Raw genomic sequence first — 18305 nt, forward strand, 5'->3', positions numbered from 1 at the left:
CCCCGATCGTAAGGACCCAGTTACAGAGATGCTGGGGCTGGGCTGGAAAGAGTTAAACACATAAGTCACTTCTATTGCTCTCAGCTTCTCCAAATGACTTTTTTTGTTCCTGTGATCTGACTTCCTGTATGGTGGCTACAGTCATTCTCCATGGTCCCACTATATGTGGGAACGTATCCACCTCACTGTAGGTGGGAAAGTAACCACACCGCCTTGGCCACCCTGTAGGTAGGAACGTAGCCACCTCGCCTTGGCCCCGCTGTAGGTAGCAACGTAACCACACCACCTTGGCCCCACTGTATGTATGAATGTAGCCACCCCGCCTTGGCCCCACTGTAGGTAGGAACGTAGCCACCCCACCTTAGCCCCACTGTAGGTAGGAACGTAGCCACCCCACCTTAGCCCCACTGTAGGTAGGAACGTAGCCACCCCGCCTTGGCCCCACTGTATGTAGGAACGTAGCCACCCCCCCCTTGGCCTGACTGTAGGTAGGAACGTAGCCAACCCGTCTTGCAAGCTCCTGAGATGGACTATGGGATTTGCAGTGCAAATATAGAGCCATACACATGACCACAGCTAATGAGCACTGTTTACTCCAATCAAAAGGAAGTGGGGGAGGGGGGTAAAGGAGAGGTTCAGGAGCTCACAAATGACGTTACAAGGAGGCAGAAAAGCACACAAAGAAAACAAAGTCATGAAGAAAAGATTACGGAGCCACTAAATCGGGGTTCCACCCAAATTTTCAACTTTATCTTACCCCATTCAGTTAATTGCCTAGATACTCAAATGCCTGTCCAAAAAAATTATATCGCCGTAATTACCTTTTATTTTTTAATTAATAGTTCCACTTCCTGTTTCTCCTCCTGTGGGAGTAGGCGTATTTCTTGCCTTTTCCTGGCTCCGCACAGTCTCCTGGGTGCTAGTCTCAGGCTTCCCAAGATGCAGTGCAGAACGCCGTCATGCCACGTCATATGTTTGGTTGCCATCACAACGGGGCGGGAACTTCCGACGACGACGCCCGTTGTGATGGCAACCCGAAATTTGATGGCGCTGCTCGCTGTTACCAGTGAGCATGCACAGGTAACGAGAGGTGAATGCTGGGAGCACAGCATTCACCGTGTCCCAGGAAATAAATGCTTGTGGGCTTCAATTGCCCACAAGCAAGATGAAAACCGCCAGGATCGAATTATATAAGTTATTCTTGCGGACGAAATCTTAAACACAATCAGTGAAGATGATATTTTGATAATTAAAGTTTATCAATGACCAGAAAAAAAAAAAAAAGATAGGTCGCTGGACTCCCGCTTTAAGAAGTTGAAATGTATGGAGGATTTCTAGAGAATATATTGTTTAGTAGACTTGTGCACAATGGAAAAAATTGTTTCGTTTCGGTTCATTGTCATTCGTAAAATACATAATTTCGTTCTGTTAGATTCGTTATGTTATGTTAATACGTTTTCGGATAATTCGTTATTATTCGTAGAGTGTCGATATTCCTTATACTGAATCTCGAATCATGACGAATTCATTCATTATATGCGCTAGAATTTCGGTTGTATTCGTTGAAATTCGATATTTATGTATGTGTATATATAGTCGTGATAACGATTCGTAGTTTGGAAAGTCGTTTGTTTATTAAATCTATTAACACACACAATGACTATATCTCTCCTCCTCTGCTCAAATACAATACAACCCCCTTCTCACTCAGCTCTCAGGAATGCACTTTGCCAGAAATCCAACCTCCAGCACAAAATTAATCAGCTGATTGGACTGTAAGATTTACTTTGAGTTGACCTTTTGTTTCATTAGATCTTTAACGAATTACCGAATCATGTCGAATTCATTCGTTATATCCGCTATAATTTCTTTCGTATTCGTTGAAATGCGTGATTTTTTTAAGATGCAAAATTCGGACGAATTTCGATTTGTTACGAAACGAATTGCACAAGCATATTGTCACTTTTAAGTAGAATCCCTGCCCAATACTAAACTAGTCTTAAAAATGCCACCTCCTGCTACCTATGCTGACTAACCGGTGCCAGTGGCAGCTGCAGTGGAGAAGAGGGAGCACGGACAACAGATGGACCATAGGAGGCTATGGGCGAGGCCTGGAATTCACAGCCATTGTTAAGCGCGCTCTCTCCTCTCCCCTGCAGCAGTCACTCACTGACACAGAGGAGCACATGACCGAACTGGAGCAAGATGAAAATAATATATATTAAAAATCTGACCGGGCGACAGGCACTCACCAAGTGAAGTCTCCAATGACGCTTATGGCTTGAGGGGCATCCGACTCCCAGCTGATGGGATGCTGAGTCAGCACCTGCCGGAAGGTGAACGTGTGATTTCCGGGGTCCGAGGTGTTTATGAAATATTCGAAAACTCCAGATTGGTCTGCGAAATACGGAGCCTCGCTGAACAGAGGGTTACCTGGGCATAAGAACCATTTATGAATGAACTTCAATCCAGAGGAGCATTTCACATCTTCAGATTGCACTGCGCATCTCAACATTTTGAAAAATCGCATTTCCACACTACTGCCCTAGTCACACCCACATAAGATGCTCAAGTTCCATGAATGAATATAAAAAGGGGCAGGCCAGGGACAGTCAGACTGGGGAGAAAGGGCTAGATGAAGCTGGATGTCCTCCAGCCAGGAAATGGGCTCTGAAATGCTGCAGCTTCTAATGCACACTGAGAAGCTCACAGTGTGCAGTGAAATCAGAGTAAGCCATTTCAGTCCAGGAGAGGAGCCGGTACAACCGACGGGAAGGCTGGAGGTCAGATTTAAGTTTCATCTCCACCTGAATCTGGCATTTCACTCTCCGATTTGCATCACTTGGATACCAGTGCGATATTTTCAGCCTTTCGATGCCCACTTTACAGCTACAATGAAGGTTCCTTGGTCTCTCAGCCTGGACTCCTGAAAGATTTTAGTAATTAATAGTGGAGGGAGGTGCCATCATTCAGCTTTGTAATGGCCGTGAAACAAGCAGAACTGTGAAACATGTTGGGGAGAGTGTGAAATATAAAAAAGAAAAGAAGCCAGCTTGTTCTCCAGCTCCTCCGTGACCGCTAAAAGTATACATTTTAGGAGAAGCTCAATAACAAAAGCCACATGACTTCCAACAGTCACACCTACATACTGCACACTTACGGACATCAAAGTCATCCTTGTACTTTCGGGGGAAGGGCTGAGGCTTGGGGGGCTTGGGGTAAGACCCTTTGTGGCCCTTTTCAAGAGTTGTCAGAGTGTACACCTCGTCCACACCCAGCTCCAGAGAGAACGCACCGTTCTGAACCTGAAACAGACATGGCAGGTACTCAAAGGTTTCACACCCCCAAAAATTGCCTATTAGGCATCCGAGGTAATTTAATTTATTCATTAATAAACATGCCAACATATTACTATATACAGTGAGGGAAAAAGTATTTGATCCCCTGTTGATTTTGTATGTTTGCCCACTGACAAAGAAATGATCAGTCTATATTTTTAATGGTCGGTTTATTTTAACAGTGAGAGACAGAAGAAGAACAAAAATATTCAGAAAAAATGCATTTCAAAAAAAGTTATACATTGATTTGCAATTTAACGTGTGAAATAAGTATTTGATCCCCTATCAATCAGCAAGATTTCTGGCTACCAGGTGTCTTTTATACAGATAACAAGCTGAGATTGATTGCCCTTTAAGAGAGTGCTCCCAATCAGATTGCAATCTCTCCACCATGGCCAAGACCAAAGAGCTGTCCAAGGATGTCAGGGATAAGATTGTAGACCTACACAAGGCTGGAATGGGCTACAAGACCATCGCCAAGCAGCTTGGTGAGAGGGTGACAACAGTTGGTGCGGATTATTCGCAAATGGAAGAAACACAAAATAACTGTCAATCTCCCTCGGTCTGGGGCTCCACGGAAGATCTCACCTTGTGGAGTTTCAATGATCATGAGAACGGTGAGGAATCAGCCCAGAACTACACGGGAGAATCTTGTCAATGATCTCAAGTCAGCTGGGACCATAGTCACCAAGAAAACAATTGGTAACACACTACGCCGTGAAGGACTGAAATCCTGCAGCGCCAGCAAGGTCCCCCTGTTTAAGAAAGCCCATGTACAGGATAGTCTGAAGTTTGCTAATGAACATCTGAATGATTTAGAGGAGAACTGGGTGAAAGTGTTGTGGTCAGATGAGACCAAAATCAAGCTTTTTGGCATCAACTCAACTCACCGTGTTTGGAGGAGGAGGAATGCTGCCTATGACCCCAAGAACACCATCCCCACCTTCAAACATGGAGGTGGAAACATTATGCTTTGGGGGGGTTTTTTCTGCTAAGGGGACAGGACAACTTCACCTCATCAAAGGGACGATGGACGGGTCCAAGTGCCATCAAATCTTGGGCGAGAACCTCCTTCCCTCAGCCAGGGCATTGAAAATGGGTCGTGGATGGGGATTCCAGCATGACAATGACCCAAAACACACGGCCAAGGCAACAAAAGGAGTGGCTCAAGAAGAAGCACATTAAAAAAGGTCCATTATAAGCTATATTACACCTACAATAACCTGTTGTAAACTTAAAAAAGAGAGAGATTAGTATGGCTGTTGTATTTGTTGTATTGTGTAATTTTATGGGGGGGGGGGGGGGGGTAATAATATTATTATTAGTAGTATTATTATTATTATTATTATTATTAATAATAAAAATAAAGTTTTAATAGCAATTCATAATAGAATAATGTACCAAGAACTAGTCAGATTTTTTTTTTTTTTATATTATTCTATTGTGAAATTCTATTAAAACTATTATATAGAAGATAAATAATTTTTATTAAAAATGTATTATTATATTTTCTTCCCCAATAAACTTGCATATTTTAATAATCATAAAAAGTTTCAACTTCACGATAGAATAAATGTACCAAGAATTGGCTATATTCAAATTTTTTTTTTAGCTATTTCTTGGTAAATGATTCTATTATAAAATTCTATTAAAACGATATAAAACATCATATAAAAATAGTGTTATTAATCTATAAAATAATATATAAAATACGTTTATTATTTTAATTAGATATTAAAGCGGAGCTCCACCCAAAAAGGGAAAGCTCCGCTTGTTCGCAACCTCCCATCTTCCACTGCCATATTTGGCACTTTTTTTTGAGGGGGGAGGGGAGCGGATACCTGGTTTTGATAGGTACCTGCTCCTCCATCCTGGTAAGGTCGCCGTACGGCGTTATGCGTCATGTCCGCCCCCCCCCCCCCCCCCGCTGCATTCAGGAGACCTGAGTGTCCCCCAGAAGACGGCAGGACCATTCTGAAGGCAAAGCGCAACACACGCATTGGCTTCACTGCCGGTTTCCCTTACTTGCAATGCCGGCACCTGCACCCGAAGCCGATGGAGGAATCGGCTTAGGGTGCCGACATCGCTGGATTCCAGGACTGGCAAGCGTCCTTATATTAAAAGTTAGCAGCTACAGTATTTTTTTTTTTTTGTCCCCCCCAGACTGAAACTCCGCTATAAATTTTATCAAAACCTATTATAATATTTTACCCCAATAATATAAAAGTAATCTAATAAAGTTCGATATAGTTTTAATAAAACTTCACAATGCGATAATGCACTGAATTTTTGTTTTATAGTCCGTTCTTGAAACATCCTTCTATTGTAAAGTGCTATTAAAACTATTTTTCTGTAGTGTAATTGTTGAACTGTAAATATAGACATCATCTTTTACCAAACCGTAACCACTTGGCAACTAATACATTGAATCAGCAAACACACATTGTATTGTATGACCCACAATCATATATTTCAAATAGTTCACATAAACCGCACCGAACACAAAAGTGCTGAGCCAGCGGTACAGGATTTACACTTGTCTGTGGAGGTCTGACAAATTTATGGTGTAACATTCTGATTTAGCAAACACTTGCTAAAAAAAAAATAAAAATCCCTTGTGGCCCTGCGTTTTGTATAGATGGGATTTCCCACAGTCTCCTTATTATACACGCAAGTATACACGATAAGTAAATCGTGCACTGACCGTTATTGGTGACATCTTCTGAAATAAAGTGTTTTCGGTGGTGTTGGTGAAAAGCTTGGAATGCCAGACCTGCAACGTCTTTATATCCTTCTACAGCAAGAGGGGGAAAAGGGGGAGGAGTTATAATTCTTATTGCCGATTTAAGACAAAGTCAAAAGTAGGATAAAAAAAAAAAATGAATAGCCCGTTAAAAGCAAAAACAGCTTTTGCTGCAATTTTCAGCATCAATACAGATATTTCCTCCACAGTACTTTTCAATTCTGCTACTAGAGTCTGATGGCCAGCATCCTGCAACACACACGTCTTCTATGTCCAGGTCATCCCGGACGAGCCCCCAACCTGTGACCATACCATAGGGCAGATCCTAGCAAACTCTACAGTAGATTTCATCTACCAACACCTCTGTAGGTGATGGACACTGGCCCTGCCAGCGACATTATTTTTTATTTTATTTTTTTTTAATGGGAGCCATCTTAAATCCTTTCAAGAGCGTGAATGAAATTGTACATGCCCAGCATCCCTATAAAAAAGGGAGAAGGATTACTGGAGCAGGGGGAAAAGGACACTGTGAAATCCCAAGCAGCAATGAAAGAAAATCCAAAAGGTTACAAGAGTCACTGGAACAGAAGGAAACCTCGTTCAGTGGGGCCAACTGTTTAAACTGGGATATTTCACCCTCATTTCCTGTTGTGTCTCTAGGACAGGAAGTGAAGGGAAATCTCCCCAATGGAACACAGACACAAAAAAGCACAACAGGGCTCCAACCCATTCATAGTGTATCCAAAACTAAAAAGTAGAGCTTTGGCTTTAGAAATGCTTTACCATTAGATTGCATTGACCCAGAGAAGAACATACGAGAGTCTAAACAAACGTTTTACATTTTGGCATCCATCATGCAACTTCTACGATACATTCCCCTCTTCTTTTTTTTATCAGTTAAAATGGACAAAAACGTGTAACCGAAGCCAAAAAAAAAAAAAAAAAAAAATTAACACTCACAAATTGACCATCGAGCTTGAACGTAGCGTTCTGAGAGGAGACGTTATATGTGGGCAGAAAAGGACGGATACAGACAGAATGGTCATGCGACTAAAAGAGAACACACAGGGTGATATTAAAAGTGCGCTTAACAAATAATACAGGATAATCAATTATTAACCCCTTCCCATTGGAACGTTTAAAAAAAAAAAACCTAACGCCAGAGGCATCCCAAGAATGTGATCCCTGGGATTGTCCATCACAGTGATTACATGAATAGAAGAGCAAGAAAAATCATGAACTGCCACTAATCTCGTTAATAATAATAACAACAGTGCTTTTAACACCCCTAATGTGTGCCCACATCTAAGTGACAAAAGTAAATAGTGACATCATCCAGCTCCACCTGAATCTTTGCGACACTGATCACGACTTCTTCCGTGAATCCTTGAAGAAGTCATGCGATCAATGACGCAACACATGGGGGCGGAGCTGGGCGACGTCATTTCCAGTACAGACTGAAACTGGAAGTGGGCGATACTGGTTTTTCCAAGGTGTACTGATTCTGAATACATTATATTGGTCAGGAATTTTAAAATGCGAGTGCAACTATTTTTATATATTAAAGAGAGTATTCGATTTAAACTATATTGCAGCATTGGTGATGTTCTTTTTCTGGGAGCAACACCCCTATGGAGTGAGGAGTATGTTCCCTCAAAAGGGACTTATAATACACCACTCTTGGCATTTGCGGATCAAACCCAAAGGACAAAAAAAAAAAATCATATATAGCCCACCCTACTGCCCCCAGATTATCCATGTGTGACTGGGAGCTTTCAGGGACACATGCTGCCACAGTGCTGGAGGTGCATGATTGAGCCTTCACACAGATTAGCATTGCAGAGAAGGAAAGGGGACCTGTGTGACCTTCCTCCTGCCCAGTCACAGAAGCCTTTGTATTGTGTGAACTTATTCAGTGAGATTGTCCCATCAATTGGGCCTTTTTTGATTAAAAAGCAAAAAGTGAAGGGATAAAAAAAAAAAACACTGGAAGGTGTCCGAAATAAGATGCAAGAGGCAGATGCTGTAATCGCAAAGTTGACAGGGTCTTACCATAGTCTCTATAATAATAGTGAGATTCCCCAGCCTGTCTGTGAGAGCAACATAGCTACCACCGTTCTCCAAGTGGCCGACCGTACGGAGGTAGAACCAGCCCGGCTCCGTGAACTGCGTGGTATGAGCTGGAAGAGAAATAAAATGGATCATACAGAAACCTTTCTCATGGTGTTCTGCATTCTTCAATGACACCCGAAGTCGGCTGTATGTGACTTTAATTCAGGTGTAGGTCTGGGCAAAAAAAAAAAAAAAAAATATATATATATATATATATATATATATATATATATATATATATATATATATATATAGACACAAACATAGAGTTTCTTTAACGGCTTGCCGACCAGCCCACGCCGATATACGTCGGCAGAAGGGCACGTACAGGCAGATTAACGTACCTGTACGTTGCCCTTTAAGAAGCGGTTTGCGGGAGCCCGCCACAAGCTCTGTGAGTGTGATCGCAGGTCGCGCGGACACAATGTCCGCGGAGGATACCCGCGATCGTGTCACAGAGAGGAAGAACGGGGAAATGCTGATGTAAACAAGCATTTCCCCGTTCTGCCTAGTGACACTGATCACAGCTCCCTGTAATCGGGAGCAGTGATCAGTGTCATGTCACACGTATCCCCACCCCCACCCCAGAGTTAGAATCACTCCCTAGGACACACTTAACCCCTACAGTGCCACCTAGTGGTTAACCCCTTCACTGCCAGTCACATTTACACAGTAATCAATGCTTTCTTAATCGCACTGATCGCTGTATAAATGCGAAAGGTCCCAAAATAGCGCCAAAAGTGTCCGATCTGTCCGCCATAATGTCGCAGTCACAATAATAAAAAAAAAACGCTGATCGCCACCATTACTAAAAAAAATATTAATAAAAATGCCATAAAACTATCCCCTATTTTATAGACGCTATAACTTTTACGCAAACCAATCAATATACGCTTATTGCGATTTTTTTTTACCAAAAATATGTAGAAGAATACATATCGGCCTAAACTGAGGAAAACAAATACCACCAAAAGAAAGCTCTATTTGTGGGGAAAAAGGGACGTCAATTTTGTTTGGGAGCAACGTCGCACGACAGCGCAATTGTCAGTTAAAGCGATGCAGTGCTCTGGTCTTTTGCCAGCCAAATGGTCCAGGGCTTAAGTGGTTAAAGCAGCATTAAAAGAAAAGTATGGGTTCAGGCTTTTTTTTTTTTAAGATTAATACTTACACCTAGGTGGATGCAGCATGGGTCCGATGCTGCATCCGTACCCCGTAACCTCTGCACAGAGAACCGAGCGATCGAACATCGCCGATTGCTCGGTTCTCACAGCTCCCCAAGCAGAGAGCTGCAGACCGCCAGTCACAGCTCTCTGCTCTGCCCCCTCCTCGCTCATTGGTGCGCCGGGCTGGGGGGGGGGGGGGGTTTGGTCCAGCTCAGTCGCTCAGCGGCTCGCTCAGCGTCTGAGCCAGGTGTCGGTCCGGGCTCTGTTGACGCGATGACATGGTTCCTGGACCGACTTCTGTGACATCAGCAGAGAGCGAACTTCAGCCCGCTCTCTGCTGAAAACAGGTCACAGGAGTGCAGAACGAACTGTACTCTTGTGATTCATAGAAGTACAGCCAAAGGAGCTTTGGCTATACTTCTCCTTAAAGCCCCCTTTTTACTTTTTAAAGGGGAGGTCAAGCCAAAAAAAAAAAAAAAAGAAGAATGTAAAATTCAGCAGCTACAAATGCTGCAGCTGCTGACTTTTAATATATGGACACTTACCTGTCCTGGGAGCCAACGATGTCGGCACCCCAGCTGATCTTCGGATCGAATCACGGCTACTGCCGCCGCCATTCCTGGTAAGGGAACTCGGCAGTGAAGCCTTTCGGCTTCACTGCTGGTTCCCTACTGCACATGCACGAAGCGCGCTACTCTTTCTAATTGGCCCGGCGGTGGGGGGCGAATTGGTTGGGAAGGGGACTGGTCATAAAACGAGAAAGGAAGCATATAAGCGGAAGTTCCACTTTTGGGCGGAACTCTGCTTTAAGTCTTTACTCCAACTGAGCAAACCCACACCGTCAAGTATTTTTTCAAAATAGGTCTTCCATTCGTTGTTATAACAGTCACTCACTGCTCATGGCTCAGTACTGCTTCCCTGAACTTCCAGTCTCGGAAGCATGCGCTGTAGACATCAGGTGAGCACCCAGGTCTGGACCACATGGTCCCTTCTCCCTGAAATGTCATGATAAAGGCAGCACATGTGTGCCCAACCCAATCTGAAGAGTGCGTCCTTTAGAAGTCACATGACCACCCAAATTCAGAGCACATTGTCCTTCATCCTCAGCGCCATAAGAAAGTGCCTGCACACCTGTCTTAAAGTGCTGTTCTGGCCAAAATTATACTTTTTAAATAAAAATACCCCTATAATACACAAGCTTAATATATTCTAGTAAAGTTAGTCTGTAAACTAAGGTCTGTTTTGTTAGTTTATATCAGTAGTTTGTTACTTTATAAACTTACAGCAGGCCGTGGCCATCTTAAGTGTGGGCATCTGAAGCCAGACTGTATTTCTTCCTGGAACTCATCCTTGCAGATCTCGCACATGCTCAGTGCAGCACAAGCAGTGTAATAGGTTTCAGGTCAGGTTTCCATAGCAACGGCAGTTTCAGAGGAAGTTGCCCAGAAGGCATTGCAAACAGGAAATGATGCGATGGGCCGCGGCCAGGGAGGAGGAAGTGAAAAATGAATACAGCAGATATACAGTAGGTGCTGAGAAAAAAAAATTAAAAATATTCAATTTGTTTATAGTGCACAGTTTAGTGAGGGATGCTGAAGAGTTGTAAAAGTGGGTGGAACTCCACTTTAAGCTGGGTACACACGGTCCCAATCAGTAGTGTATTTAGGTTTTGTGCTGCCCTAGGCCTAACTAAACTCGTGCACCCCATAATTTAAATATGACCCACTCCTTCCTGTCAAGGCCACACCCCTTGCTGTTTAAGACCCGCCCTGAAATTTTTGAGTGGGGACACTAGTTCTGAGGGCCTGGGGGGGGGGGGCAATGGATTCCATTAATTTGCATAGATTTCCTCTCACTTCCTATTTGGCTATGGGGCAGGAAGTGCAGGGAAATCTCTGCAATGGGACAGAGATGGTAAAAAAAAACTGACAGGGGCTATAACCCTTCCTTAGTCTATCCAAGATGGAAAAAAAAAAGTGTTGCCTATAGTTCTAATTTAAGCACAAATTTCTGATAATTTTATGGAGAGGACTAAGAAGATATAACCACGCCAATGCCCAATGGTGCAGCAGAAAACATATAGCACAGTGAGGAAGGTTTGTGGTCCAGGATGATAGGACAGTCTAAATTAGAAGCGGTGCGGCACAAACCCCCCCCCCATAATTGCGGATTGCCGGCCGCCCACATACCGGAAGCAGTGCGGCCGCTAGACCAATTTGCCTCTCAGCCCAGTCCGCCTCATAACACTGGCGCTACATTAACAGTGCAAGCCGGCGGGGACTCTTTCCGTGCTGCCCCCCCTTGCAAAGTGCTGCCCTAGGCCTGGGCCTTGTCGGCCTAGGCCAGGATACAGCGTTGGTTCCAATAGTGGGCTGTTCAGCAGGTCTAAGGACCATTTTGTCAAAGAGGACTCGGAAAACCAGCATCCAATCAGCACTCGCAGATAATGGGCTGTGATCGCTGATTAGAGAGTGTTCTGGCAAGGGTTGGGGAGGGGCAGTCGCCCTTTCAGAACACAAAGGCACAGCGGGAGAGATCGCTGCACTAACATCGATTGGTTAGTACAGCAATCACTTTATTTTACTCAGCTCGCTGGGTTGACCGAAAAAAAAAAAAAAAGTGTGTGTACCAAAACGTTTGAGCTTAAAGTGGTTGTAAAGTCAGTGAGTACCATTACTGCCAGCCCCTCTGTTATAACAGTGTCAATGTTTTATTTTATTTTTTTTAATGATGCTGCCTTATTTCAGAGTGCCACTGTGCGGTCATGTGACCTCCCACCACTCTCCTTCCCAAATCTAAGGACTACAGCGGGAGGGGCCGAGATTCCCCTGACATCAGCCAGGAAGTCATGTGACCGCCGTGCCGTCTACTCAGCCACCCCCCCACTGTAGCCCTTAGTTCGGGGGAGGAGATCGGTCGGAGGTCAAGTGACCAACAGTCTGAAATAAGGTAGTTAGCAGCATTATTTAAAAAAAAATCTAAAAATAAAAATATCCCACAGACTGACACTGTATTATACCTTGTTATAAACAGAGGGGCTGGCAGGAATGGTACTCACTGACTTTACTGCCACACAAAATAGCGGCAGTAGGGGAGGGGCAGGTTTGGAGATCACTCACACACTAGGAATTGACAGGCAGGGAGGGAGGGGGAGAGACTAACACATGGGATGACGGAGGCATATAAACTGACCATAGTATCATGGATCACCAACCATTATTACCGTGGTCAGCACACTAAGGGGGACACAGGAACAGGCAGGATCAACCAGGTTTTTTACAGCATAGAAGGGGACAAATTACACAGCAAAACCATGCTTTAACCACTTGCCGACTGGCTCACGCACATATACGTCGGGCAAAGTGGTTCGTTCCGGGGGAAATGCCGCACCTGCACATCGGCTCCTATAAGAGCCATAGCAGGCGAGCACGCCCGCTGCACGGTGAGGGGCTCAATGCGGGTGGCCGACCACAAGAGCCAGAATGGGGATTTGCGTGTGTGTAAAACACACAAATTCTCGTTCTGACAGTAGAGAAAAGAGACAGATCTGCTGTTCGTAGTAATTACGGACAGTGATATGTCTCCTCCTCCAGTCAGTCCCATCCCCCCCACCCCCAGTTAGAAACACATGAAGGTACACATTTTAACTCCTTGATCGCCCCTTTGTTTTAACCCCTTCCCTGCCCGTGACATTTATACAGTAATCAGTGCATTTTTTTAGCTTTGATCGCTGTATAAATCTCACTGGTCCCAAAAATGTGTCAAAAGTGTCCGATCTGTCCCCTGCAATGCCACAGTCCCGCTAAAAATCGCAGATCGCCACCATTACTAGTAAAAAATAAATAAAATAAAAATGGCATAAATCTCTCCCATAGTTTGTGGACGCTATAACTTTTGTGCAAACCAATATACGCTTATATATATGCAATTTTTTTTTTCCCCAAAAATATGTAGAAGACTACATATTGGCATAAACTGATGAAGAAAATTAGTTTTTTTTTAAATAAACATTTTTGAAGATATTATAGCAAACAGTTTTTTCAATAATGTACGCTTTTTGTTTATAGCACAAAAAATAAAAACCGCAAATACCACCAAAAGAAAGCTCTATTTATAGGGGGAAAAAAGGCAGTCAATTTTATTTGGGTACAGCATAGCACGACCGCGCAATTGTCAGTTAAATCCATATCGCAAAAAAATGGTCTGGTAGGTAGGAAGGGGGGGTAAATCTCCAGGAGGTCAAGATTTGAAATTCCTCTTCGAATTACGTTAACATGCTAAAGCTTCTATGAGATTTTACTTGGGTAGAGCGGCGCACGACTGCGTAATTGTCAGTTAAAATAACGCAGTGCCGTATCGCAAAAAATGGCCTGGTCATTAAGGGGGAAAATCTTCAGGGGCTAAAGTGATTAAAGGAACAGGATCTTTTTAGGGTTAAAACCTCTTTAAAAAAACACGAGTATGCCCCACCCCAGGCTCATGCATGCACATAAGGATAGCTATGGCGGGGTTTCTAGGAAAGCAAATATCAAACCTTGCAAGTGCTGCTATAATTTCACATTATTGCTCCAAGTACATAAAAATACCTTCTGATCGGATAGGAATCCAGTTGCTGAAAAACTCTGTTGCACAGAAATATAATGCAGTGTTGCCAACCCTGCCTGAGCTCTCCCCTGCTAGACTACAGAACTTCTCCATTTTTCCTCGTCTCCATAAATCATGGGGTTGTAGTCCAACAGGCAGGATGGGATTGGGATTTTTGTGCAGCCGAGTTAATCCAAAACCCTCATTTTACTGCCGGTGTACTATTGCTAGGCAGTTACTGAGGGAGTTGCACCTACCTGTGATCCATATAGGAGAGGAGACCACGTAGTTTCCACTCCATGGTTCTTTGGCGGTCATCAGTCCTTCCAGGCCGAACGGAAGCTGCTCATAATAGCTGGCCACGAGGTTCCATGAGATGGTTCTAAAGGGTAAGAAAAAGGACAAAGCTGCAGCAATGTGGAATAGCCAAGTGGAAGGTGGATTAAAGAGCGACTCAACCCAAAACAAGATTCCCCGTTAATGATGTAGTAGGATTTGATACTTTACTGCAGGGTTTCTCAACTAGGGTTCCTCCAGAGGTTGCTAGGGGTTCCTCGAGTTCCCACTGACACCCTTGATCTTTTTTAGTGATCTGTAAGGGGGGTAATTCTTCCCAATGTCCACAAATGTAAGGAGCGTTCTTCCCACTGACTATCACACTAATGCAAGGTTTCTTAACCAATGTTCCTCCAAAGGTTGCTAGGGGTTCCTTGAGCAATGACCAATTTCTGCCTCTCAGATAAAGTTCCCACTGACACCCTAGATCTTTTTAGCTATCTGTAAGGAGGTAATTCTTCCCAAATGACCACAAGTGTAAGGAGCATTCTTCCCACTGACCATCACACTAATGTATCATGAGTTGTAGATATAGTAACACTTAGTAGGGGTTCCGTGAGACTGGAAAGTTTTTTTCAAGGGTTCCTCTGTGTTGAAAAGGTTGAGAAAGTGTGCTTTACTGGATATTCACTGTTGTCCATGTTCCTATTGTGAAGAGTTCCCCTAACTCCCAGGGGCTGAGGCTGGATTTTTAGCCAAGTTTCTGGGCTCACCACCTTCTACTTCTATTTCTAGGCATCCACTGGAGTCTACTGAAGGGTGCAAATGACAAAAACCCCACAGTACGTCACCCAGTACATCTTTCATAAGGAAAAATACAGGAAATTCACAAGTCAATGACACAATCAGCCCAGAGAAAAGTGGTGGACTGGTGTAGTGACCTTCTCGCTGTGATCCCAGCCAGCTCTGCAATGAACCCATAAAATGTGTGTGCTCCCCAAAGAATCCTTTTCTTTGAGTTTATTCAGGAACACGGAAAGACAATAACCATTGGGTTATACTACCACCTACACGAGGATCAGACACTGGCAAAAAAAAGCTGTAGTTTAGGCCAGGATAACCCATCTTCCTCTCAGCATGCCACAGTTTTGACACACAAATGCCTAGAGCAGGATCCTAAACAGATGGGTGAGACCCAAGTTCTTCAATGGACTCCTAGAAAGATTTTATGGAGAGTATAAAAATTACATTTTTTTCTTGTACATTCAAGGGCATAGGAAGCCTTAATCTTTGGGACGTCCAAAAGAAGTTCAACCGAGGGCTGGTCAACACAGCAAACAATCGCTAACAGACCCAAAAACTTGGGGCTGTCTACAGCTCAATAAGCCACCTAAAAAAGGACCTTATGCCCAAAGCTGGCTCAGATGGAGGATGAAACATCCTGTCAGGTCTCTCACTTACTAGACCGGAGAGTCCACTTGGGCAGAGGGTAGGCTCCCTTATGTATCCGACTCGCAGCTCCTAGGAACAGGAAACAGGAAACAGGAACTAGGCACGGAGCTGTTGATCAGGCAGCACTGATCAGGGGGAGAGGGAAGCCTAAACAGGCTGATTGGCACAAAACGCCGCGCCCGTGCGCGCGCTGTTATGCACAGGCGCCTGGGCACGCCCCCGGACAGCGGCGCGCACATCAGCACCACCAGACAAACGCATAGTAGCGCCCACAGGCGAACGCGCGCTAACACGTACGCGCCTGGGCACCACCGCGTCCGCCACGGCCAGCTGGAATGCCAAAACCAGTGCCCATAGAGGCAGGCGCCCGCGCACCCGCAGGAACGCGCCCCGGCGCGCGAGGACGCCCAATCAGGTAACATCTCTGACACATCCACCTGATAAAATTTGGAGAACATCTGAACAGAAGACTAGGCGGCAGCCTTACAAATCTGGAAAAACAGTTGCCGAATCCAAAAAAAGGCCAAGAAGCACTCACAAAACTTAGTAAGTGTGCCTTGACAGGGGAGGGTGGAACCCGATCTTGAATGAAGGAGAGCCATCCAAAAAGCCAAAAAAGGGAATCAGTCTGCCTAAAAAAAACAGCGGATGGGAGGAAACTCACAAAGTGAACATTCAGACAATGGGGGATATATATATATATATATATATATATATATATATATATATATATATATATATATATATATATATATATATATATATATATTTATTCATTGAAAACCTAATGTTCTTATTAATATCCTAATCAAGAAATATTATATAACTTATGATCTTTAACTAGAACTTTGAAACTTTTTCATCTTAAGTAAAACCTTCCTTCTCATCTGTAATGGGGGGAGGTGAAAGGTCATCTCACTCTTAATTACTGCCATATGTGACTCTACATAGAACTGCTAATGAGCTTATAACCATGTATATATATATATATATATATATATATATGTACATACATACACTTAAATTTTCCACTCGCCTACTGCGCATTTTGGAAAATGAGGTCTGGCGAGGAGCTGGGCTGCCTGGGAGCAGGGGGGCGAGCACGCCATCAGGGGGGAATGAATGGGAGCCGTTCACCCAGAAAGAGTGTGGAGGAACAGAGGGGGCGGACGAATCATTATAGCAGAGGAGAGGAAGAGCCAGATCAAGCCAGATCTCCTCTTCTCTCGCTATAATGATCTGGCTACACGATTGACACAGCTGGGGCTGCATGGGTGAGGCTACAATAATGGATAATGGTGGGGCTGCACGATGGACACTGGTGGGTCTGCACGATGGACATGGGTGGGACTGCACGATGGACATGAGTGGGGCTGCACGATGGACATGGGGGGGTGCACGATGGACGCGGGTGGGACTGCACGATGGACGCAGTTGGGGCTGCATGGATGAGGCTGCAATAATGGACACAGGTGGGGCTGCATGGGTGAGGCTGCAACAATGGACACAGGTGAGGCTCCATGTTGGACACTGGTGAGGCTGAATGATGGACACTGGTGAGGCTTAATGGGTGAGGCTGCAATAATGAAACCAGGTGGGGCTGCACGATGGAGGCTGCAATAATGGACGCGGGTGGGGCTGCACGATGGACAAGGGTGGGGCTTCACGATGGACACGGGTGGGGCTCCACGATGGACATGGGTGGGGCTGCAGCCATTAATATATATATTAATTGATTTAGAAGTTATATTGTATATGTTTAAAGTGGTTTTACACATAGCACTCTTAGCCCACTACTTGGGAATGTTGACCCCCACCCTTGCAGATAGGTGGGAGGAAAGATAGGTTTCGGGAAAGCCTCTGAATTTCTATAGAACTAAAAGTGAAATAAGAACTTTAAGAACTTTTAAGACAAACCAACCCTTTTTAGAAAGGTGGGGGCTATTTTTCATGGGCTGATTTCAGGAAAAAGCTAGTAACAGAGCGCAGACAGGCAGATTCTGCTGCAGACGACATTCACTCCACGAGGACATCTACACTCACACTTCACAAGACATTACTGCTACACACAGACACATCTGATTCAATCTTCATCTTAAGAATATTATACATTTATTAATGATATTGTTTTTGTAATATTTTGCTATTTTTATTATTATTAAATCAATTTTTGAGTTTTTACACAAGAACTGAACGGACTTTCTTGGAATTTTCCTCATCAATATGAATTATTGAAATATCGTTATTACCGTAAAAACGATAAATATTACACTTAACAATGTTCAACCACTCTGTAGGGGGCAGTATAACCTGAGGGTTAAGGACTTCTTCTGTCCCTCAAATGGACAAGAAATGATTTTGCTTAGACTCCCACTGTATCAGTCACTTATATATTGCTAAGCTCTAGGACTATGTGACCCGGTCACACAGATTAAACAATAGGCTATAAAACTCACGATGTCATATTCCCGTTGACATAGTTCTGGTTCAGGATTCGTGCCCAGCATCCGCCACCGACCTCGTCGTTGAAAGTGCTGTAATCTTCTGAGGCCCAGAGTTTCTTCCCCGTGGAAATGGCCTCAGGAACCGTGTGGGTACCGGGATAATGGGCTCTGTCAGGGGAGGAGGAGTGGAGTT

At 44.1% G+C, this 18305-nt stretch overlaps 1 protein-coding gene across 1 annotated transcript in view; it reads right to left on the reverse strand.

Moving 5' to 3' along the window:
* LOC141117562 (galactocerebrosidase-like) overlaps positions 1-18305 on the reverse strand; it is a gene marked incomplete at its 5' end in the record, with an annotated part of 64171 nt that overhangs the window by 19387 nt on the left and 26479 nt on the right. Inside the window, 7 exon segments of the mRNA XM_073610468.1 lie at positions 2253-2433; positions 3161-3305; positions 6043-6132; positions 7042-7131; positions 8134-8261; positions 14198-14322; positions 18125-18280. Of these exon segments, the coding sequence (XP_073466569.1) occupies positions 2253-2433; positions 3161-3305; positions 6043-6132; positions 7042-7131; positions 8134-8261; positions 14198-14322; positions 18125-18280 (915 nt within the window).

This window comes from Aquarana catesbeiana, linkage group LG13, assembly GCF_042186555.1.
Source record: "Aquarana catesbeiana isolate 2022-GZ linkage group LG13, ASM4218655v1, whole genome shotgun sequence".
In the NCBI taxonomy this organism is placed as follows: Eukaryota; Metazoa; Chordata; class Amphibia; order Anura; family Ranidae; genus Aquarana; species Aquarana catesbeiana.